This window comes from Ipomoea nil, unplaced genomic scaffold, assembly GCF_001879475.1.
Source record: "Ipomoea nil cultivar Tokyo-kokei standard unplaced genomic scaffold, Asagao_1.1 scaffold0302, whole genome shotgun sequence".
Taxonomy (NCBI): domain Eukaryota; kingdom Viridiplantae; phylum Streptophyta; class Magnoliopsida; order Solanales; family Convolvulaceae; genus Ipomoea; species Ipomoea nil.
In genome coordinates this window covers 3,482,385-3,505,809 of record NW_017616730.1, presented here as the reverse complement: position 1 = coordinate 3,505,809, position 23,425 = coordinate 3,482,385, and the positions used below count along the sequence as shown (strand labels likewise).

Genomic DNA, 23,425 nt, shown 5'->3' with positions numbered 1-23,425 from the left:
ACCTGCATCGATTCCCTGGTTCGATTAGAATTTAGTCTTAGAAAACATTATATTGGATTACTATAGCGAAAGATAGCAGACACAAAACTGTGATTGATGATTGATGACGCTACAAATTCCCACGTCTTCGAGCACAAGGAACAGTTGATATTCGAAAGGGACAATAATAATGGCTTCTCAGTTCTCACGATCCCAAAACACTTTTGATATATATTCACAAAGGTTCTGTTCTCATATACATGCATGCTAAGGGGACACATGCATGCATGCATGCATATATATACGTGGCAAGAATTGAGGGAATGCATGAAAAATTATATACACATCTGCAGGTACGTGGAAAGTTTTTTGGCATGCATTTATGTACGTGGCCATGCTTGGGAGTTTCTAATTTCAGAAGGCTATAATGCATCAAGCTAGCTAGATTGATTATTTCAAGGTGACTGGCCTCTACATACATACATGTCAGCAAATTAAAGGAGAAATTAATGGCGCCAAAGTGTACTAAAAGGGGTCAGCAGCTAGCGGGGTACTCACCGGACGTCCGTCCAGGGTGCTCGGTTTTTTTTTTTTTTTTTTTTTTTTAAAGAAAAAAAAAGGGGGGAGGAGGGGGGGGGGGGGGGGAGTCGTTGCAAAAAAAAAAAGAAGAAAAAAGAAAAGAAAAAAAGAGAAGAAAAGAAAAAAAAAAAAAAAGAGGGAGAAAAAGAAAACAAAAGTATATATTTTACTTAATGTAAACTCTTGGATATTGATGGTGAATTTTAGTATTTTACTAATAATTTTTTTTTTTTAAAAGTGACTATAAGTGATCTTATTTTAATTTTTAATACAAAAAATAAAATTTGACTCTTATATAATATATTATACATATACCGAATAATTAATATTTGTTTGGATGGAGAGGGAGGGAAACATCCAAAAATCTCAACTTATATTCACTCGGAGGTGATGGGGCCAATATACACACTTGCAATTATCTTTTAGCAACTGTAGAAGACTCAGTTGAGGATGGAAAACAACTCGATAGTCACGAGCATGCTCAATTGGAGTTTTTTGCACTTTTGGTCCCACGACTATAATGACACTATCAGAATTGATCCACGACTTTCAAACATTGCAATTTTAGTCCACGACTATTGTTTTTTTTTGACAAAAATGGTCCTTTCGGTTACTTTTCCGTCAAAATTTCACCGGAGGAAAATTTCTTCCTTTTAGAGGGCTAAAATGGCTAAATTTGCCTAGTACGAAAAGTGCAGAATATGCTTTTATATAAAGTGTATTGCAAACCTGGAGTATTGATGTTGTTATTTCAAGCGAAATGTCAAATTTAGCCCTCTTCAAAAATGAAGAAATTTTTCTCCGGTGGAATTTTGACGGAAAAGTGGCCGGAAGGACCTTTTTTACCAAAAAAACAATAGTCGTGGACTAAAATTGCAAAGTTTGAAAGTCGTGGATCAATTCTGATAGTGCCACTATAGTACGTCGTGGGACCAAAAGTGCAAAAAACTCTGCTCAACTGATCAGTTCTTGACAAATTTAAAATTACACATTCAGATTACGGTTGCAAACTTCCCTATAAATCAAAGTTAAAATTTGAGTTAATTTCACCGGAGGTCTCTTGTTTTTTGTGGCAATTTTAAATTTAGTCTCAAACTATCATTTTTGTCATTTTACATCCAAACTATCATTTTTTGGACACTTTTAATCATTCTCATGATTTTTTCTATTTTTATAGTAAGGATTTTTTTGTCTCTTCATTTTTTTTTATTTTTTTATTTTTTTGGTTTCAACCAATTTAATTGGTTTAAAACTTTAGGTAACATCTGATTTTTAGTAACCATATTTTCAACCAATTTTTCAGTTGTTATATTATAGACCGCGGTGCATAATCGATTATGCACCGCGGCCCATATACGGCGTCGTTTCTTTAAGTAAAGAAACGGCCCGCCGTTAGAGTTAACGAAGTCCGTTTGTTTGGTGTATTAAACACCAACTGACACTACAGTATATCCAAACCGACACTGCAGTTATATCAAAATGATACTGTAGTTATAGTGAAATGAAACTGCAGTGTATATAAACTGAAACTGAATAACATTTCACATATTTGAGTGTATATTGTACAATGAAGCTGTAATTATATCAAAATGATCATGTAGTTGTGTTTTAATAAAACTATAGTGTATATAAAATAAAATTAAATAACATTTTCACATATTTAAGTCTATAAATATCGAATGAAACTATAGTTATATCGAAATGAAACTGTAGTTGTGTTCAACTGAAACTGCAGTGTATACAAAATGACACTGAATAACAGAGTTACTTTTTGCAAAAGGGTGTGAAACGGCGGAAATAAACACTGTTAATTTTCATTTAAAAAAAAAAGACGCGCGGTGCATAATCGATTATGCACCGCGGTGCATAATATAATTTGCCCAAATTTTTAGTAAAGTCCTAAACCAATTAAACTGGTTGAAACAAAAAAAAAATAACAAAAGAAAAATATGAAGAGACAAAAATGTCCTTACTAAAAATAGAAAAAAATCATGAGAATGACTAAAAGTGTCCAAAAAATGATAGTCTAGGATTAAAATGACAAAAATAATAGTCTGGGACTAAATTTGGAATTGCCACCAAAGACAAGGGACCTCCGGTGGAATTAACTCTTAAAAATTACTCTAAACAGTCACTTGGGGACTAAGATTTTGAAGGATTCACCCGACGAGATGAATGAGTTCCTTCAAATTGATACGAGAGGAGCCAAATTTAGAATGATTAGATAGTCATTGTCAAGACGGTGTGTTTCTCACCCCAAAAAAGTTAAAAAAATTACTTTTTTTTATATACATTTTAAGATTTAATGCATATAAAAAAGCGTGTGAACTGTCAATTTATAGTCTATGGTGGTCCAATATAAGTGCAAAAAGACGATAAAAAAATAATAATGAAGAGAGAAAAGGGAATGCGAAAATTAAAGAAAGAGTGATTTGATTCGTTCTTCCAAAAGGTTGAACCTAATCCTAAGGATCCCTACATTCTGATCCGACAAAGTATTTAGGAGGATGTAAATCATGATAACTCAATTGAACATGAACCACAAAGACTAGACCTTTACTTACTGCGTATAAGGAATCCCTCTCATTTTGAGAAGTTGTTCTCACACTGTCGCTGAGAGTGATTTGATTCGTTAGAAGTCTTGTAGTTGAAGTTCCAAAGAGAGCAAGCGCGTTGGGGATTATAAAAGGAAAAGTTCATTGGGAAGTAAGTAATAAAGGGAGAAGAAAATGTAAAACGAACATGGAATGAATTTTAAACGTGGACGAAATCACGAGTTCAATTCTTGTCAATATTTTTTTTATCAGACTCATCACTATTACAAGTGAATAGAATTTAAATTGTACATACTATCTGCTAGTATTTTCGATTTCTATATATAAAAAAAATATGAACATCTATTAAAGGTCAACGAGTCAATATCGCCTCCACTAAAAGACGAACGCATGACCTCCAATTTGGAAGAATCACTTCATACGGCGCTTGACCATAAGGTCTTTAGCCACAAGAACTTAATTTAAATTAATTTACATTTAATATGAATATTAAATGCTATATTTTAATTAGAGTAAATTAAAATGAAGCGTTCAGATAAATGCGGATTAGATTTCCATGTGAGAATTATAGTTGTGTGGTGGGTATGATTCTAAATATCCTTGGACCAATGTTATTCACGTATTCTTATTCCCTCTTGTTCTATAACTTTTTTTTTTGTTTTTTTTTTTTTTAGCAATTTCTGATTTCCACACAGTACAGATCTCCGTTATGCAATTAAACAACTCTGATTTTTTTATTTATTTTTTATTGCTATGTTGTACAACAAAGTCGAGGTAACATTATATTTGAGTCATTGAAATCACAAATTCAATACTCAATACAAATTCTTATTAAAATTCGAGAGTCAATACTCAATAAAAAAATTTCAGTTTGCATATTGTAAACAAATCGAAACAACTAATAGTTTTGCATTTATGGTAGCGACGTGGAGGATTCAATTCTTATAGAAAAATGTTTTGAAAACCTGTAAATTGTTGAAGAATATTTTGAGATTTATCTCCTCCATTAAAGTCCCCAAGAATAGGGGCATGAGTCTCTAGGAGTGAAAGGTTCAATTCTTACCAAAAGCATTTCAAAAACCTAATGATTGTTGTCTGTTGAAACTTGAAAAGCAACTATGATATAATAATAATAATAATATTATTATTATTATTATAATTAAACCAATTGGTTATTAATTTTAGTAGTGTGATGAGTGACTTTAGTGGTTAGTTAGTATAGGAAAGGGAGTTAGAATCATAACTATTATTAAATTCTTGACATAGACACTTTTACTATATAAACTCTCATTTTCATTCATATTATTAAATTCTTGACATAGACATTTTTACTAGGACTCATATGATGAAAATAATCTATCATTGCTTGTCATATTATGGAGTAAAAGTGTTATGTCCACTTTAGTGGCAGTGTAGGAATTATGTCCCAATCGTTATGCCATGGAACCGTGTTCACCATGAATGGTGAACACGGTTCCAACGGTGTTAGTATACCGTTTTTTTTTTTTTTTCTTAATTAATTGCGTGACTTTTCTTCTTCATTTTCACATTTCCCGATTTTACTTTAATTTGAGGTGAGCAATGATTTCGGACATTCAAAAATTATGAATTCATGCCTGCACATTCACTTTGGAACCATGCCTACACATTCCCGTCTGAAATCACGGACATTCATAAATTATGAATCCATGCCTGCACATTCACTTTGGAACCATGCCTACACATTCACTTTGGAACCATGAGATTATGAATTTTCTGTTATAAGATTATGAATTTTCAGTTATGAGATTATGAATTTTCAGTTATGAGATTATGAATTTTCTGTTATGAGATTATGAATTTTCTGTTATGAAATTATGATTTTTCTGTTATGAGATTATGAATCTACATTACATTCATAATCTCATAACAGAAAATTCATAATTTAATAAATATTTTACTTTTATGTGATTATGAATTTTCTGTTATGAGATTATGAATTTTCATTACATTCATAATCTCATAACAGAAAATTCATTATTTGATCAAACGCGCGCCGTTAACTCCACATCCGCGATTTTTTTAATTTTTATTTATTTATTATTATTATTATTATTATTTTTTTTTGCGTAAAAACGACGTCGTTTGGACTTGTGTTCACCATTCACGGTGAACACGTTTCCAAGGCATAATTTGCAAATTATGTCCAAAGTGGGCAGATTCCTTGTGCACACCGACATTTGGCACTGTCTGCTGAACCATTGAGCCACCGTGATTTACATCCTTCCACATGCTCTGTCGGGTCGGAGTGTGCGAGGCTCTTAAGATCGGGGATTCAACCTTTTGAGAGAAGAATAAAAGTGTCATAGTAAAATTTGGGAGTACATATAGTAAAACTCTACTATTAATAGCATGTTGATTGCATTGTAATCCTCATCAAAGTTTTTTAATTGATTGTTCTTTCATTTTCTTTATATTCATCTTTCTTTCAGATATATAGATATATTATATTTTAATATATCTAACAATCTCAGGATTTACCCTCTCACTAAAGTTCGATGAATGGGGGCACAAGTCTCTCAAGATTTACTTCGATGTAGAGTAAAACGGTTCAATTCTTATCAAAGGGAGGTCTAGAATTGACCCTTACAATCACTTTTGGGAGATGTAAATTCAAGATTTACCCCATCCACCAAAGTTCTAGGGCAAGGGCAGAGATTGAAGTGCAATGTAATTAAAGAAACTTTACAGATTGTCCATGTTTGCATGGTGCAAAAAAAAGTGGCAAGATCTGAAAGGGGGAGAGGAAGAGATTGTCCAAAACCGACAGACAAGACTTAAATGGTCCTGTGTGGGGTGAAGGCAGGCCACAGTTTATTGAATCCTTGAGGATTGATGGGGCAAAGATTTTTCAGTCTGTGTGTTCAGGAGAGTACTGTCCTTTCTGGGAACCATGGACACGCCAATTTATATCGTGGACCAGGATTCACAGTGCAAAAAAAAAATTTCACTGTGAACCTTTGTCGAATACACAAAATTCATGTTCATAATACACATAAACACGACATAATAAACATGAATTCTGTGTATTATGTTAAGTGTGTATGTATCCTTAGCTATATAATACACATAATTCATGTTCATTATATCGTATTTATGTGCAATCATTATTGTGTGGATCATGATCCACACAAGTTGTGTGGACCATATTTTGTACACTGTAAAATAATGTACATTCAGTACAAAAATAATGTACTTTTAATATATTAAAAATGTATATTGTATTCAGGTAATGTAAATTATTTGTGTACTGAGTGTACATTATATTATATAATGTACATTCAGTACACAAATAATGTACATTTAGTATATTAAAAATGTACTTTTGTTATAGTCCACGCAATAATTTGCCATTTATGTGTATGTGAATTATGAACATGATTCTGTGTATTGGACCAGGATTCACAGTGCACTGTAGACCCTGGTTCACGATATAAATAATATAATGATTGCATGGACACACAACTGAGGTGTGGGGGGCAGTTTATATGGGGCAAGTTGGGGGTGTAGTAAATTCACTTTAAATGACACCCACAGAGCCTAGCTACACTTATTTATGAGCAACCCAAAACACACATTTCAATCCACTTTCTTTACTTGGAGCACCAAACAAAAGCAAAAGCAAAAACAAAAACATCATGGTTTGCTTCTTGGGGTGGTTTGGGACTACTGAATTCACTGCAGTGAAGTACTGGGAAAACCCAAGTTCCCTCATTTGTTCCTGTCAATCCATCATCACTATTTGAGCCGTTGAGTAACAAGACAAAACAAGGCTAAAGCTTCCTAGTACTGTTACTTCAAATTCTCTGGTTCTGCTCTATCAGATTCAACCACCAATAGGGGGGTTCCATGTGCATTTGGACTGTCTGTTGGCAGTTGGATCCCCCTTTTAAACCCAATTATGGGGTTCTCCATAAACTCAAGTGGAGGTTAAGGTCTAAATTACAACTCACCTTAGCTTTTGCAAGCATTATTATGGGATTCAACGTTCATGTGTTCCAACTTCCAACCTTAATGCTGTACTTAAGAATTTTATTGCCTACCCACCCCAACTTTATTGCCCACTATATGTATCAATAAGTCGGTTCATTAACCTTAAAACATAGTTGAATTGATTGACCAATAATTCAAAGAAGTTAATAGTTTAGTTTCGCTGGCAATTATAAAGTGCAAGATTCGATTTCTACCAAGTGGAGGGTATGGAATTGATGTTAGTGTTCGGAAATCTGTAACTTTTGAGATTGGGGTGCAATCCTTTTAATAATTCTTTGTAAACTAGACCGGAGTTTAAGGTCCAAATTACAACTCACCTTAGCTTTTGAAAACATTATGGGATTCAACTTTCATATGTTCCAACCTTAATGATGTAATTTGTCACCTCCACAAACTCCCACACCACCCCAACATTATTGCCCGCTCTTAGTGTTAGTAAGTCAGTTGCTTACTCCCGAAACAAAACTCAACTGGTTGACCAATCCAAAAAAGTTAATAGTTTAATTTTGTTGACTGTTACAAGGTGTGGGGTTCTATTTCTACTAAGTGGAAACAAAACTCAACTGGTTGACCAATCTAAAAAAGTTAATAGTTTAACTTCGCTGACTATTATAGGGTGGAGATTCTATTTCTATCAAGTGGAAGAATGGAAGATATGGAGTTGGTGTTGGTGTTGGTGTTGGGAAATTGATAACTCTTGATATTAGGGTGTAATCCTTTTAGTAATTCTTTATGAGTTCCTAAATCTTACTCCATCAAATTTACTCCTATGTGGCGGGCTTTATAGGCTATTTTCTTCACGTGAATCCTTGTAAATGTGTCTACATTAAAATTTTAAATGTGTGAGTAAAATTTGGAAGTACATATAATATTTTTCATTCTTTATAAACTACTATGGAGCTTAAGGTCGCAATTACAACTCACCTTAACTTTTGCAAGCATTATGGGATTTAACTTTCATGTGTTCCAACTTTAATGATGTACTTAATTAGTCACCTCCACAAACTCCCATAGTCCCACGCCAACCCAACTTTATTGCCCACACTTAGTGTCAATAAGTCAATTACTTAATCCTAAAATACAACTTAACTGGTTGACCAATCCAAAAAAGTTAATAGTTTAGCTTCGCTGACAGTTATAGGTGCAATGTTCTATTTCTGATATTAGTGTTGAGGAATTTGTAACTTTTACAATTGGAGTGTAATCGTTTTAGTAATTCTTTATAAACAATATCAGAACTTAAGGTCGAAATTACAGCTCACCTTTAACTTTTGGAAGCATTATGGCATTCAACCTTCATGTGTTCCAACCTTGAAGCATTATGGCATTCAACCTTCATGTGTTCCAACCTTAAAGACACATGTTTAGTAACCTTCACAAATCCCATATAAGTTTGTTCCTTAACTAAACCAAAGACCTTAAGCCAATTTATCCAAGGCGGCAATGACCCGGAACCTACTATGCTGTCTGAAGTTCTCTACATTCAATGAATTCAAACATTGATCTTAATTTTCATAAAAAAGTTCTAGACCACTACTATGTATTTCTTTTTCCTGGTGTGATATCATGTTTATCACGAGTGTACCGGTAAGCCAGTTCCATGTTAAACACAACTGTAAATGCCATAGCTGCATAGTATTCCAACATTTTAGGACAAAAGTTCCAAACATACAAGACAAAACAAAACTCAACTGGTTGACCAATCCAAAAAAGTTACTCCGTAATAGTTTAATTTCGTTGACTGTTACAGGGTGCGAGGTTCTATTTATACCAAGTGAAAGGCATGGAGTTGAGAAATTGATAACTCTTGATATTAGGGTGTAATCCTTTTAGTAATTCTTTATAAATTACTTGGAGCTTAAGGTCGAAATTACAACCATTTAGCTTTTGGCAACATTATGGGATTCAACATTCATGTGTTCCAACCTTAATGCTGTACTAAGTAACCTCCGCAAACTCCCACGCCACCCCAACTTTATTGCCCACTCTATGTATCAGTAAGTCACTTCATTACCCTTAAAACATAGTTGAATTGATTGACCAATTCAAAGAAGTTAATAGTTTAGTTTCGCTGGCAATTACAGGGTGCAAGGTTTGATTTCTACCAAGTAGAGGGTATAGAATTGGTGTTAGTGTTCGGAAATCTATAACTTTTGAGATTGGGGTGCAATCCTTTTAATAATTCTTTACAAACTAGATCGGAGTTTAAGGTCTAAATTACACCCTAGCTTTTGGAAGCATTATGGGATTCAACTTTCATGTGTTCCAACCTTAATGCTGTAATTTGTCACCTCCACAAACTCCCACACCACCCCAACATTATTGCCCACTCTTAGGCCCTGTTTGGTAAATGACTGTTAGCTGTTAGCTAATTTTGTTAATCAGAGGGTATAAGTGTATAACTAGTTGATAACATTAGCTGTTGTAGAAAAATGTTTGGTAAATTAGCTGTTAGCTGATAGCTGTTTGGTATAATTTTTTTTTCAAAAAGCTAATTGAAGAAAGTTGCTTGGAGTAGTTTTTTGAATTTTAGCATTTTGGAGTTGCAAAAAGCTAATTAACCAAACACTTATATTTGATATTTTAACTAAATCAAACAATTAATAGTGGTCAAATAAGCCAAAATTGACCTATAGGCCAATGTTTTACCAAACAGGGCCTTAGTGTTAGTAAGTCTGTTGCTTACTCATGAAACAAAACTCAACTGGTTGACCAATCCAAAAAAAGTTAATAGTTTAACTTCACTGACTATTACAAGGTGCGAGGTTCTATTTCTACTAGAGTTGGTGTTGGTGTTGGGAAATTGATAACTCTTGATATTAGGATGTAATCGGTAATCTTTTCAATAATTCTTTATAAACTACTATGAAGCTTTTGGTCGAAATTACAACCACTTAGCTTTTGGCAGCATTATGGCACTCAACCTTCCATGTTTTCCAACCTTAAGACACACATGTTTAGTAACCTTCACAAATCCCATGCCACCCCAAATAAGTTTGCTCCATTAGACTAAACCAAAGACCTTAAGCCAATTTATCCAAGGCACGCAATGACCCGGCACCTACCATCCTGTCTGAAGTTCTTTACATTCATGAATTCAAACATTTATCTTGATTTTCATCAAAACGTTCTAGACCACTGCTATGTATTTCTTTTTCCTGGTGTGATATCTTGTTTATCACAAGTGTACCGGTAAGACAGTTACATGTTAAACACAACTGTAAATGCAATAGCTACATAGTATTCCAACATTTTAGGACAGAAGTTCCAAACATACAAGACGAGGTTATCATTAAGGAAAGGAAAGCAACATTTCGATCACCACCACAATCTACTGAATTAGTCATTAAAATGCATCCTGTACTAAAGTATAACTGTCATAGTTGAAATCGTTTTGTCAGACATTTACAGAAACCTGAAGTTTTATGATTTGGGATTTGGGAATATACTTTGAACAATCAATGAATAAGTGAAACATTTAGAGAAGGATAAGAGAGTTACTTGGTGAACTGATGCACAAGTTCTCTGTCAAGTCTCGAGGTGCTAATCGCTACCTCCTTCCCCGGTTTTGGCTCGATGTCTTTCCACTGGTCCCGGATATTTGCTTCAGGTTAGTAAGAGCGTCTTGCGCGTGCCTCTTTGTGATGGCGTTCCCATGCTTAAATGCATCCACCAAAGCTTTAACCAGGGACTGGTTTAGCGAATGCTGTTGAGTAAAGCTCTCGACTCTCAGGATCCTTTCGACCATCCAAATAGTCCTCTCTTGAAGCTCCCCTGGTCGAGCTTGTGTGAAGAGCGAAACCACAGAGCTCACCACACCGAGGCGTTCGAGCTCCTCAATAGCCCGCTTAGAGCCACTAGAGGTATCCAACAATAGAGTGGAAAGAGCTTCCAGTGCTGCGATTTGGACACTGGTGTCCTTATCAGTGATGGAGTCCACAAGAGGCTTCACACAGTTGCTCCTTAACAAGCAAAATTGACTGTCGTCTCCACAAGGGGCATTGTGGATGGGGCACGAAGAAGGCGACTTGGAACCCCCACAAATGAGTGCCAACGGAGAGCACAGCCCTTTTGGATGCCGGGGTTCCAAGTCCCCTTTCCCAGCAAGTTCTTGTCCGATTTCCGACAGGTTCTTCAAACCAATGGAAGCTAGCTCTTTCAATCTCGGCCTGGGATTAACAATGAGCTGGTCCCGGAAAATTGTCATGAGGCGATTTTCTTTGATGACACTCATAGATTGCAGACCTGCACTTCTAGTGTAATGTAACAATAGCCCAAGCAGCCCTTCTTCCATACTTGACTGCAACCTTTGCTGCTGATCTTTAAGTTTCGAAACGGTCCATCCCACGAAAGAATCGTCCAAAATTGTTCTCACTTCATTCTCAGAGAGGGCGAGATTCGCAAGAATGCAGGCTGCATCTGATCTTTCCCCATCCGTAGATTGATTGTCAATTATTTTCTCTCTAAGCATTGGAAGCTTGTTAGAAGGTCTAAATTCATTGGTGAAATCTACGCTTAGCCTCTCGGAAAGGACCCTAGCTAGCCTGAAAGCATATATTCTGCAATCAACGTCGCGGTGTTCAAGAAATTTTATTATCACTTTGATACCATCTCCAGCTTTTATATGAGCTGTAGTGGATTCTGCACAACATATACAAATGTACAAATCATGAATAAAATCAAATGTACAAGATTCAATATCGAATGGACTAGATCGTTTCACAAGCTTGAAAACGTATAATGGTAACCAACCAAAGTAGTCAATCGGGAATACCTGAGGCCTGGGGAGAGGACACTATGCCACACAGAATCTGGAGAAGAGATGCTTGGCATCGAGGAGTTGAAAGTGGAAGTGGAAGGAGACTCGTGAGCTCAAAAACCATTGATTCAGACTGCATTGTATTGCCCGCTCTATCAGCAGATGCTAATTCCCAGTGTCCGGGAGTTGACACTAAGTTTGCCAAGATTGATGCAGCCAACTCCTTCAACTCGGGCAATGCAACCTGGTTTTCGAAAAGAATTTCTGTAAGAGATGGAAGCACCCCGGAATCAACAAGGAGGGTGGCGTTGTCATCCAAGCTTGACAGATTGTACAGAGCTTTCAGACTCGCTATTCTTCCTTCTGGCTTTGCTAACAATTCAACAAGCGTTTTAGCTCCCTGACGAGCAATCTGTTCTTTACTCCTATTTGCCAAGGTCATTTCGCCAACAATAGACGCCATCTCAACTTTCACATCATCAGGGCCTGGCCAAATACGTGGCTTGTTAGAATGCATTAACAAGAAGATAAAGAATTGACATAAGGTAGCGTTCCAAAATAAGCTCTTATTTTAAGGCACTAGCTTATTTTGGGAGCAGAGCTTATAGCTTATTAGTAGCTTAAAATAAGCTCTGCCAAACAGACTCAGAGTAGTGCCACTTGAGCAGTTGGTGAAGGCTGGAAATTTATTAACACACACATTTTTGCTTCAAGAAGTTTTGCTCAAAAATGGTGGATGGAGTCATGGAACTGTACAAAAATGGCAATAGCGATATGATCTGTTCATTTATAATTTCTCGTAGGGGAGGTAGCATCCGAGACATACCTTCACACAAGCGTTTTATTAAAGGATCAAATCGTCCTGCTGCAGCTAAATGCTTTATATTATCCTCCACATTTTCCATCCTCTTTAGCACATTCTCAGCTAAGTGAGATAACGAAGGATTCTCGAGATCATCTGCCATTCCCGACAGAAGAACCAATGCCCCTTTTTCTGAAGCAGCTCGTCTACAGTAAGCTTCATCGTTACAGAATTCAAGTAACAATCTTGTCGCGTATTCCTTCTCTTTGTCTGAACTCCCAATCAGGCCGTGTATAGCCAACCTACTAGTCCCCTCTTCGAGCATTATCTTCTGAAAGAAATTACCAACTTTAATGTCAAGTAATGATTTTAACAATTTGATGAAATTCGAGTAAGAGACTAAGAAAATCACCTTGCATTCGTCGTCCTTGCACATGGTAAGCAAGGCCATGAAAGCTTTACTCCTCAGCAAAGATCCTATACTCTTCGAGGAATTTTTAAGCAGCTTAACAACGAGGGGGACAATTCCAGCATCCCGGATTCTACATCTACTGGACGGATGCTCTTCAGAGATCTTATACAAGCTGTCCAATGCCCGCTCAACCAAATTCACAGCAGGAGGATCCTCGCTCAAACACTGCACAGCAGACTTAATCTGGATATCGACATTCCTATTAACCCATTCCTCGATTGCTCCAGCCAATCCGATGTTTGGTTTGAGCTCCAAGGACTTGAGGACTAGTCCAGTAACGGGGCAAGTAGGATCACGGCCATCTTCCAAACACCTCTCGAACCAATACTGAATGGCAGTTCGCTCATATGTTTGGGAAGACTCCAACACCACCGGATCCCTCATGACCTCCTTAGTCAAGGGGCATAAGAAGTTCTTGAAGGGTGAAATGTGAGCTTCATCTTCAAAGTCGAGATCCAAGTTGAGAGTGAGGATGTCAAGGTGAAGTGACCAGTTATCCACAATTTTCTCCAGGGACATTAAAATCCTCCTTTCTGAGATCGAATTCGAGCTCCCTAAATCGTTTTTCAGTTGCTTAACTTCCTCTATTAACTCCGAATAGTTACTCAGATCAATTCCTAGGGCTCTGGCTAAATCCATCACTATTGCACTCTGCACTGCCTTGCAGGTTTGCTTTCTCTGCCCCTCTTTCTGCAGGGTTCTGCACACTCTCTCCTCATTCTCTGTCACCTTAACCATTTCACAATTTCAGCTATGCATAAATGCAAACATGTAACATACATAATAAAGAAAACAAAAATAACAAAATGCATAGAGAGAAAGAGAGAGATTACTTTGAATTGAGCTTGCTTCATTTCTCTAGAAAGATCGGCAATCTTCTTCTGAAGATCGGGAATGGCGGCGAGAGCGGAGTCGAGCAGCGCCAACCACCCGCCGATGGCTAACGTGCGCTCTTGAAGCGACGCGCGCAGCGATTGACAGTTAATCAGCACGAAAATCTTACTCTTACGCCTGTAAACCGCCAGCGCCTCCGCCCCCTGCCTGAGATCGCCGGCGATTCCTTTCAACGACGTCTGCACGGCCGCCGAAACATCCGCCTCCGGCCTCAACGTCCGGAGCAGCTGCCCCAGCACCAGCTGCAGCCGCTTCACGTACCCCGAGAACCGCCGCGCGTTCTCCCACGCGTACTGGTGCTCGTCGCCGGCTTCCGCGAACTCCGACAGCAAGCCCTGGAGTGATTCCACTACAACTAGCGTTGACATGATTCGCCGGCGAGGTCAACCGCGTGCAATGATTCAAGGATCGCGTTGAACCGACCGAAAACTTCGCAACCGTATACGCAATTGAATGTGAAGAAAAAAGCGCAAGACATTACTGCAGTGGTTGACTTCTGCAACTCGCGCGAGTAGACCTTTGGTTTCCTTCATAGGGTCTTCTTCGGGAAGACGACTAAGTGACGTCACCTGTGACCTGTCCGAGTTTTTCTACGTCACGACAATTTCCATACTTGGAAAACGCATTCACATTTGCGTATGTACAGACAATTCGATCGGCTTGGAAGTTTGAACTTCACTCCTACTTACGTAACAGATTATCTTTTTATAATCCAACCGTTTTGGAATATCTTACTTTAAAATTCGTTTATAATCTCAAATTCTAGGGCGGCCATTGTTGATTTTGCATGATATGATTAGTGCCTTAATCTTCTTCAACGGAGCAAATGAACAGCCGCCATGTCGTTTATGTTTTTTTTTTTAAATATATGTTTGGATAGCTTTAATTTGTAAATTACTGAAAAATCTTGATTTATTTTTGCACACGTCATGCACTTGTAAATCTGAGCAAAACTTATGATTTGTGAACTATTACACAAAAATAAATATTATTCTATTTAGTGCACACTTTTTTGACAATAAATTGATATTTGTTTTACTGATTAATTGAATATATGTTTTAAAATTTAAGAGATGAAGACGAAAATCAAGATTACGAAGTAAAGAATGATTATTAATTTTTGTAAATTTCAAAACTAATCAATTAACTTAGCAAATGTATATCCTAAGAGTGTAAATAAATAATAAAAACACACAATAAGTTACCAATTAATTAATCAACTAATAAAACTAAAACATATGCCTCAAATTTAGAGAGTAATGAAATTAAATTAGATACTTAATATTTTCAAAAAAAAAATAAAATTAGATACTTAATACCCCTTATTGAAATCTTGACAGAACAAATAAATTAATTAAAAAAAAATTGTGAATTTGATTGATTTATTTTTATTTAATGAATTTGGATTTAATATATATATATATATATATATATATATATATATATATATATATATATATATATATATATATATATATAATACTTTAAAAAACAAATAAAAAATTAGAAAGGGGTCAAAAGTGTAATTTATTCATATTATAATAATACACACACACACACACACACACACACACACATATATATATATATATATATACATATATATATATATATATATATATATATATATATATATATATATATATATATATATATATATATCTACTAAGAAATGGGTGGGTGGGAGAGGGTAGGACCCCTATTCCAAGGGGTAACTCCGCCCCTATTTTCAAATTGGAAAATGCTACATGTATTCCCCTTTTGTACTTCCAACTTGTACTCCCACACAAAATTTTGATGTAGACACTTGTACTGAGACTCACATGAAAAAAAATAACTTATCATAATTCGCCATATCAGGGAGTAAAATTTAGGAAGTAAGATTAGAAAGTACATGTAGTAGAAGTCTTTCAAATTTAATAGATTACTTGAATATTTCAATTGACTTAATAATTAAAATAGTAAATCTAGTCTTAACCTAAGGTTGACTTTCTTGGAGACCTAGTCAAGCTCACTAGGTTGACAAAATAATTAGCCAACTTGTCTAGGCCAAGCACCGCTCACTTGATGGTATACTTATACGACCAACCACCACAGTCAATCACATGACTATATATTATGGCATTACAAGCTACTTGCAATATGTTATAATAACATGTTTTTATGCAAATGGATAATATATTAATTCAAGTTCAAAGACAAAATATTACAAATAATAAGCGCAGGCTTTGAGAATCATTATGAATAATCAAATATAAAAATATATTGCCTAGTTAAGAAATGAACTATCTGATTCACAGATCTAAACTAAACTACTATAAATAAACATACTTAACTAGTTTTTAATGTCATACAATACTATAAATAATTAACTTGAATCTCTTATAAATAGTCCCACATCTTGTATATCAGGAGCAATACATTTCAAAAAGAAGTTTGATTATATGCCTACAAGCATCGTAACAAAAGTTGTACATGAGCAGCAATGATAAATAGTATTGACAGGATAATTATATTGGACAAGGTACTAGATTTGACCCGGTGTGTCTAACCCATCAAAGCAGTCAAACAATGGTCAAGAACAAAAAATATGTGAAACGGTTAGAAAAGTCTACGCATTAAAAGCACTGCCTTGTCAAAGATAGGAGATATGGATGGGAACTTACTTATTAGGAGGTCGTTGCTATTATTATTGTAACTATTACAGGTTTATAGTATAAAGGATGACCTCATATAACAAGAGAGGGACACACTTTGTTTATTGTATAGAAATCATAGCAATACAATTGTTTTTGTTTACTAATACATAAAATATATCCGGTAAACATTATTACCGTCAAGTATAATAATAAACTTAACTTCGAGTAATCAGTAAAATCTTCAAATCGCCACCTGTTATCATCGGCAAATCAAATGGTTTTAAGGGGTGTCGCGGGTTTTGCGGCTGCCGGTGGCCGCTCTGTTCCGGGGATCGTGGCCGTGATTGGCCGTAGCTTCCCCGTAATCATCCACCCTCATTTCCATAGACCTTCCTTCCATTTCTACCATTAACAACTCGTCCCCTACAACCAAAACAATAAAAATAATAATAATTAATATACGAATGAATTATTTATTTGTCATATTATATATAGTATTGCTTGCACTTGTGAACTTGTCTTCCCAACGCCAAAGTTGAATCTTGTTTCATTATGATATATAGTACATAATATAATACTAATTTTGAGATCTCTATGTGTATGTTGTGCACGGGACCGTCCGATGGTTGTATGAACAACTGGATAATGCACGGACTACAATGATATATATATATATATAATTTGGTTACATGAATTGAAGAGCAAAGGATTCCCTTTTCCTTAGCTTGTACGTACGTAATTAAATAAGTAGCTTAGCATGTGAAGTGTGAAAGCTTGACTTTAACGGAGTTGGTGTGACCGACCTATACGTACTGCATATTATTTCTCAATATTTTCCGTCCTATACTCTATGCACAACTTGCTACACAGTACAAAGTGTACTCTGATCCACACAGAAACCTCTTTCAAATTAAAAAAGCAGATCAGAAGTGCAATGTATTTGATGCGTGCATGCACACACTGACGCACACACTGACGCACACACTGACGCACACACAGTTAAAATTTACGAATTGAAGTTAATAAAGTGTCAATTAAGAACATGATTAATTAAGCAGTTGATGAAGCATATCATATCGATGAGCAAGTGCATAACAAAAACCATATATATATATGATTGAAAGAGATGGAGTATATATGTGTACCTGGTGGGATTGAAATGGTGTTTCTGGCAGATGATGATGAAGATGATGAGATGATGGCAGATGCAAAGAAGATGAGGCAAATGCAGAGGCGAAATCCAGCACCCATCTCCCTCACCTCCCTCTGTGTTGTATATATGAATGATGGATTGTGAAGGCTGAATGGTATGCAGATAAGCAGAAGAGGATAGGATGTTATGTATTAATTTATAATAAGGGGGTTGTGATACCTGGCTATTATATAACTGCTGAGAATTGGAGTTGATGGATGTTTGCACACACACACACATATATATATATATATATATGCTCCTTCCATACATTAAATTGGTTCCATGTATGAACACAGCCCATACTTATTGGCCTTTGTTTTTGGTTCAACCACTCAAACTCATGTGCTTTTCACTTGCTTTACTCTCAAAGTACACAAGTCTTTTCACCTTTTTCACATCATATACAGCCTGGTGCACCGAGATTTAATTGGACCATCAAAATTCATCCATTTAATTAAGACCATCTCCAAGTCTCCAACTCAAATTACAACAAAACACAAAAAATCTACACCAAATATCACATTAAAAAAAATATTCTCACACCAATTTTTTTTTTTCATTTTCAACACATTACACCAAATATTATTCTACACTAAAATAATTTGATTTCTCAAAATTTAAAAGTTTATTAGTTCAAACTTAATTAGCTTAATATAAAATATAATTTGTGAGTTAAATAATAATATTTAGTATAATTTAATTTTAGATGTAATTAGTTTACTTTTTAATTAATTAATTTATGTTTAATATTAGTCTTGTTTTAATCGTCTTGATAAAATGTTTCAAATGATATAATTTACTTTTAGTAATATATAATTTATGTTCAAGTATTTAACAAAATATGTAAAAATAACCTTAGACAAAACGGATACAAAAGGAATTAATAGAAAAAATAAGGGCAAAACAGAGATTTAAAAAACCTAAATTTTTCCCTCAATGATAGAAGAAGAAATGGCTGCTGTAAGAATGGGATAACAATATGAAATTCCGAGTTTACCCCTAAATTATTATATCGTTTTTAAGTTTTCCGTTAGCTGCAAACGGAATACTAACACTAGGGACCAAACTCGCCACTTCGCTCATAACCGATGAACTAAACCCGGATATGGTCAAAACTTAAAGATTAAGTCGAAACTTGATTATAACTTAAGGACTAAAGATGCAATTTTCCCTAATATCTGATGACTCCATTTTAGTACATGCTCAAATATAAAAAATGAAACAGACCAAAGAATAAATAAATAGCACAATGATTTTCACATAGAAACTCTAATGCATGGAAAATAATCACAAATCAGTTTGGCCAATAAAATGCATGCAAAACACCTTAGTGTCATTTTGCTGTTCTACAAATGTAAACAGTTGGGCCTTGAATTCACCATCAATAAAGTTTCTATTAACAACATATGCAGGGGAGAAGAAAATAGTGTTCTAATGATTCAGGTAAGATTTAGATATCAATATTCAATAATGAAAAAGATAAAACATCTTAGAAGCTATGAAGCACTAATTAAAGTGGTTTTAGATAGAGTTTGTCCGAAATCTTACTCCATGACCGTCAAGAGTGTCCTTATGATATGGATGAACTGCAGAACATACAAGAAGACCAGTGTAGATAGTGGATTATTGTCTCACTGCTACTCCCACTGAAATCTCCTTTCTGCAGCCCACAAATGCATCTGCACCACACACACAAATAAAGAATGCAAGTCATGTCACTCGCCACTTAATGGTACAATAATGGTCAACAAGAATAGACATTTATCTGTAATTGGCATCCAATTATCCAAATATGGTAACCCTGTTTCTGTATCAAATTCAAACACAAAAGGCAGCTCATCTTCCTATCTGATGAGAAATGCAAATTTGGAAACTCACTACTCCTTTTGTGTCACACAGTTATCAAACATTCATAAATCTGATAGTTACAAAATGAAGATAGCAACAAGTCAACTACCTGTTAGAAAAACTACAAATGCACATTTGGATCAACTCCTCATCAGTATATGCAAATTAACAGCAACATTCATATAGTGTATCCATCTCAATACTCATTTAGCCAATGAAAGACAAACATTTCTAAAGCATATGTATTCATAGATATTGAAAACAGTAAATACAGTAATTAGTAACAGTAGACTAGGCATGAAGCAAGCAAGTGGAACTAGCAATGATTGTGCAAAACATGCAAAGTTCTTATAAAAATGTGCTAAAGTGCTAGAGCAAATGTTATAGATAATGTATTTCATACCTACAAATTGTTTAAGAATTACAACCAACAAGACAATTCAGGCCAGTGTTTCTAGTTCGTGTTGCAAAACCACGATAGGACACCCACTCGGTACTGACAGAAAAAAAGATCATAGTAAACCAAAGGTTGGCTAAACACATCACTAACTTTCTTTCTTGGATGTCTACCACATTAAAATTAAGAGTACAAACTACATGACAAGAGAATGGTAAACACTGAATGAAATTGCAATTTGGCATTATTTCTTTGGAGCAGCAATCATCTTTTCTTGAAACCATATTTTTTACGCTCGTAGAAGAGATCAGTTTTGGCACTTCCAAGATTGACAATTTTAGGACAACCATCACGATCTTTCTCCTGCTGAGTACACTCCTTACAGTAGTAAGCATCAGAAATCCCAACCCCTCCACAGATGACACAGCGACCCTGAAAAGAACCATAGTTGCATTCATCGCACACACGAACAAGTGTACAAGGCCGAACGTAAGAATCACAAATGACACATTTCCCATCACATTTCTCACAAAGCCGTCCAATGGCTATTCCTGGCTGCTTCCTGCACATGATCAGATCAGGATGGTGCTTGGCCATACTTCCAGCAAGACCGTTTTATACCCAAGCTGATGTAAAACCTGCAAGAAATTTCTGTCAGTGAAAAGAAAACAAAATGCAGAATTTATTATAAAAGAAACAAAGGAGGAAAAAATTCTCAAAAACATTTGATAAGTGTTTATTTGTCCATATTTTCCCCCCTTATATTAGGTCATTTTGTTTGCTAATCATTCCAAAATTCATGAGGTTTAGAACTATTTTGTGTTATTTTGCTAGAAATATGGAGTTGAGAGCTTTGGAGGCAAGTTTGAGCATATGAAGGGAAGTTTGGAGCAAAAACATGTCCAGGAAGCTAGCTAAGCTGCCATCACGCCATCCACCACGCGGCGACACACTTCATGGCACTCCATTTCCAGTAGCTAGTTCCTGCCTTATCATGCAGACTACCACGCCATAATGTTCCACGTGACAACTATGTTCCAGTAGCTAGCCTCGCTGCCTCACGCCAGCCACCACGCAGCAGCCCGGCTCGTGACACTGCACCAACCACGCAGCAGCACGTTCGTGAAGCCTCGCATCCAGTAGCTTGCCGGCTGCTTGTCACACACCGTGTCACGCCGTGACACCCTCATCCAGTGCGCCTCTCTTTCTGCCGTCACGAGGCTCGTTACCTCGTGGAACCCCTGAGTATAAATTGCAGAAGTTCTTTCATTTTCATTTGGCTTTTGTCCCCAACTCAAACCCTAGGAGGTTGAGTTTGTTCTTTCACAGTTTTTTCTTAGTTTTTTCTTTTTTTCTTTTGCTTAGATTTACATTTCCAACACATTGCTCAAGCTTGTATCAAGAATTGGAGAAGATTCAACTTCAACATTTCACATCATCTCAATAGAGAAGCTTTTCTTTCACTTCTTTTATTTTCTTATGCAATGTTTATGATTCCACTTGTGTTCTTCCTTTATTTATGCTTATAATGTGGGAGTAGATAGCTTTTGGACTTGAGCTAGGGTTGTATTTTCTTTATTAATGCTTTGTTTGTGATTATTGTATATGGGTAGAACTCCAAACTAGGGTTCATGTGTTTATGAGGGTGTTTTGTTCATATCTTGTTAATGTTTGAAGTACACATTCATTAGCATGTTTTTGGAGGATTCCTTGCCTCAACAAGAGTTGGGTGATGAATTCGAGCAACCCCTTGCATAAACCCGATTTCTTCCTATGAAAATAGGGGGAGTTGGGGGCTTTAGATATTTTGTGTGCTTGATAGACTTGGAATTGGTACACAACCGAGAGTGAGACAATTACTTGTTCTAATCCTTGTATATTTGCTCACGGAAGTGGCTTTAGACTAGGATACCTACGTGCATTCCCGCTTGATTCCTTGGTTATTTGTTATCCCTAATCCATAGGTTGTTGAAGCATCTACATGATAATACCCCTTAGCTTGAGTCCTATTTCTTTATTTCATGTTTACCTCTTGTTCATATGCGTTTTTGTTACTTTGTTTAGTTACCTTAGCCTTACAACTTGTTATCGTTTGCTTAGCTTCTTGTTGATTTCCTAATATTAGTGTCTAGTACTTGTTACCCCCAATACTCGGCAGAACGACATTTCTTAACCCGTAATACTTATCATCTATTTTTATTTTTTTATGACAATCAACATTCTTCAAGTCATGAAACCAACTACATTTCGAATTCCATTATGCATGCTTTTCACCACATGAAAGACAGACTGACAGGGAAGAAAGTAAAGAGTGAGCTTGTAAAGCTCCATTGAGCCAGATTGAACTGTAAAATTCCCAAATGTCTTTTTATAACTTTCATCAAGTCATTCAAGTCACCAATGATCAAATATGTGACATTGTGACAATAGCTGGCAAGCATTCAGGATTCTTAACAGTGCATTGTTCATAGTTGGCACTGTTGTTTCATTTTCTAAACAAAGCAACCAGATCAAACAACTGAATCAAGCAAGACATTGCAAAATCATAGGAAAACACATACGAGTCCAGAAAAATTATACACTCCGCGAGGAAAAGCAATTCATACGGTTAGAGTAACTAGTAAGAGTGGAAGGGACAACCTCCTAAGATTAACTACTTCATGTCTCCATATTTGCAAAAACCCACATAAATCAAATGCTAAGGCCTAAGAATCTATATCAATAGCTTGAGAACTTCATAATAGAACATCAGCTGTAGTGTAAAACATCCTAACCTATCAAATTTGAAATGAACTCTTCAAGGGGAACGACGATTTACCTCAAAATCGTAGCAGCTGTTGAGGATCCGGTCCAAAGAAACAAGTCGAGATTGGGGACAGGTAGCCGCGTATATGAAACCGGCGAGTGGTTTTGCGATGAAGCTAGAACTTTCACGACAGTTCACGGGGGAATGGGAAGTTCTGGAATTGAAGATGCGATGTCAAAGAGGGTTGTTAAACGGATCTATCCATATCGGAATTTGGATAATACGGAGCAAATTCAATCAATAATTCGGATTGGTCCTGATAACCCGACCCATATATGAGTTTATCTACAATTTCGGCCCATTCTCTTGTAGGTGATGAAAAGAGCTCGGCCCAACCATTAATGGGCTAATACTCTACTCTTTTTTATTAAAAAAAAAAAAAAACCTTTCAAAAAATATATTCAACACAGATGAGAAACTATGAGGGTGTTTGGTAAAGGGTTGTTAGCTAATTTGGTTAGTGAATTT

General features: G+C 35.9%; 1 protein-coding gene and 2 long non-coding RNA genes across 4 annotated transcripts; all 3 read right to left on the bottom strand.

Annotated features, from left to right (window-relative positions):
• Positions 1–10,437: 10,437 nt before the first annotated feature.
• LOC109163361 (U-box domain-containing protein 43-like) lies at positions 10,438–14,818 on the bottom strand. 2 transcript variants are annotated; one of them, XM_019312123.1, is made up of 5 exons: positions 14,012–14,818; positions 13,119–13,907; positions 12,731–13,037; positions 11,920–12,390; positions 10,438–11,786 (listed from the first exon to the last, which is right to left on the bottom strand). In XM_019312123.1, the coding sequence occupies exons 1-5, from the start codon at positions 14,438–14,440 to the stop codon at positions 10,696–10,698; spliced, it is 3,087 nt and encodes a 1,028-aa protein (XP_019167668.1). In that variant the 5' UTR covers positions 14,441–14,818; the 3' UTR covers positions 10,438–10,695. The 2 variants fall into 2 exon arrangements, with proteins under 2 accessions (XP_019167668.1, XP_019167669.1); XM_019312124.1 differs by having other exon boundaries at positions 13,119–13,900; positions 14,012–14,100.
• A 1,920-nt stretch (positions 14,819–16,738) lies between these two features.
• Positions 16,739–19,674, bottom strand: LOC109163386. Its single transcript, XR_002051266.1, has 3 exons — positions 19,455–19,674; positions 17,857–18,314; positions 16,739–17,134 (listed from the first exon to the last, which is right to left on the bottom strand). It is a non-coding gene; the product is annotated as an uncharacterized LOC109163386 (long non-coding RNA).
• Positions 19,675–20,080: 406 nt separating this feature from the next.
• Positions 20,081–23,143, bottom strand: LOC109163355. Its single transcript, XR_002051261.1, has 2 exons — positions 22,970–23,143; positions 20,081–20,789 (listed from the first exon to the last, which is right to left on the bottom strand). It is a non-coding gene; the product is annotated as an uncharacterized LOC109163355 (long non-coding RNA).
• Positions 23,144–23,425: the final 282 nt, after the last annotated feature.

Excerpts from the sequence above, each read along its gene's own strand:
- LOC109163361 (XM_019312123.1), bottom strand. The coding sequence starts at position 14,440 with ATGTCAACGCTAGTTGTAGTGGAATCACTCCAGGGCTTGCTGTCGGAG. Across the intron at positions 12,391-12,730 it reads AATAAAACGCTTGTGTGAAG|GCCCTGATGATGTGAAAGTT; the intron begins GTATGTCTCGGA and ends GTATTTGGCCAG. Across the intron at positions 11,787-11,919 it reads GTCCTCTCCCCAGGCCTCAG|AATCCACTACAGCTCATATA; the intron begins GTATTCCCGATT and ends TATGTTGTGCAG.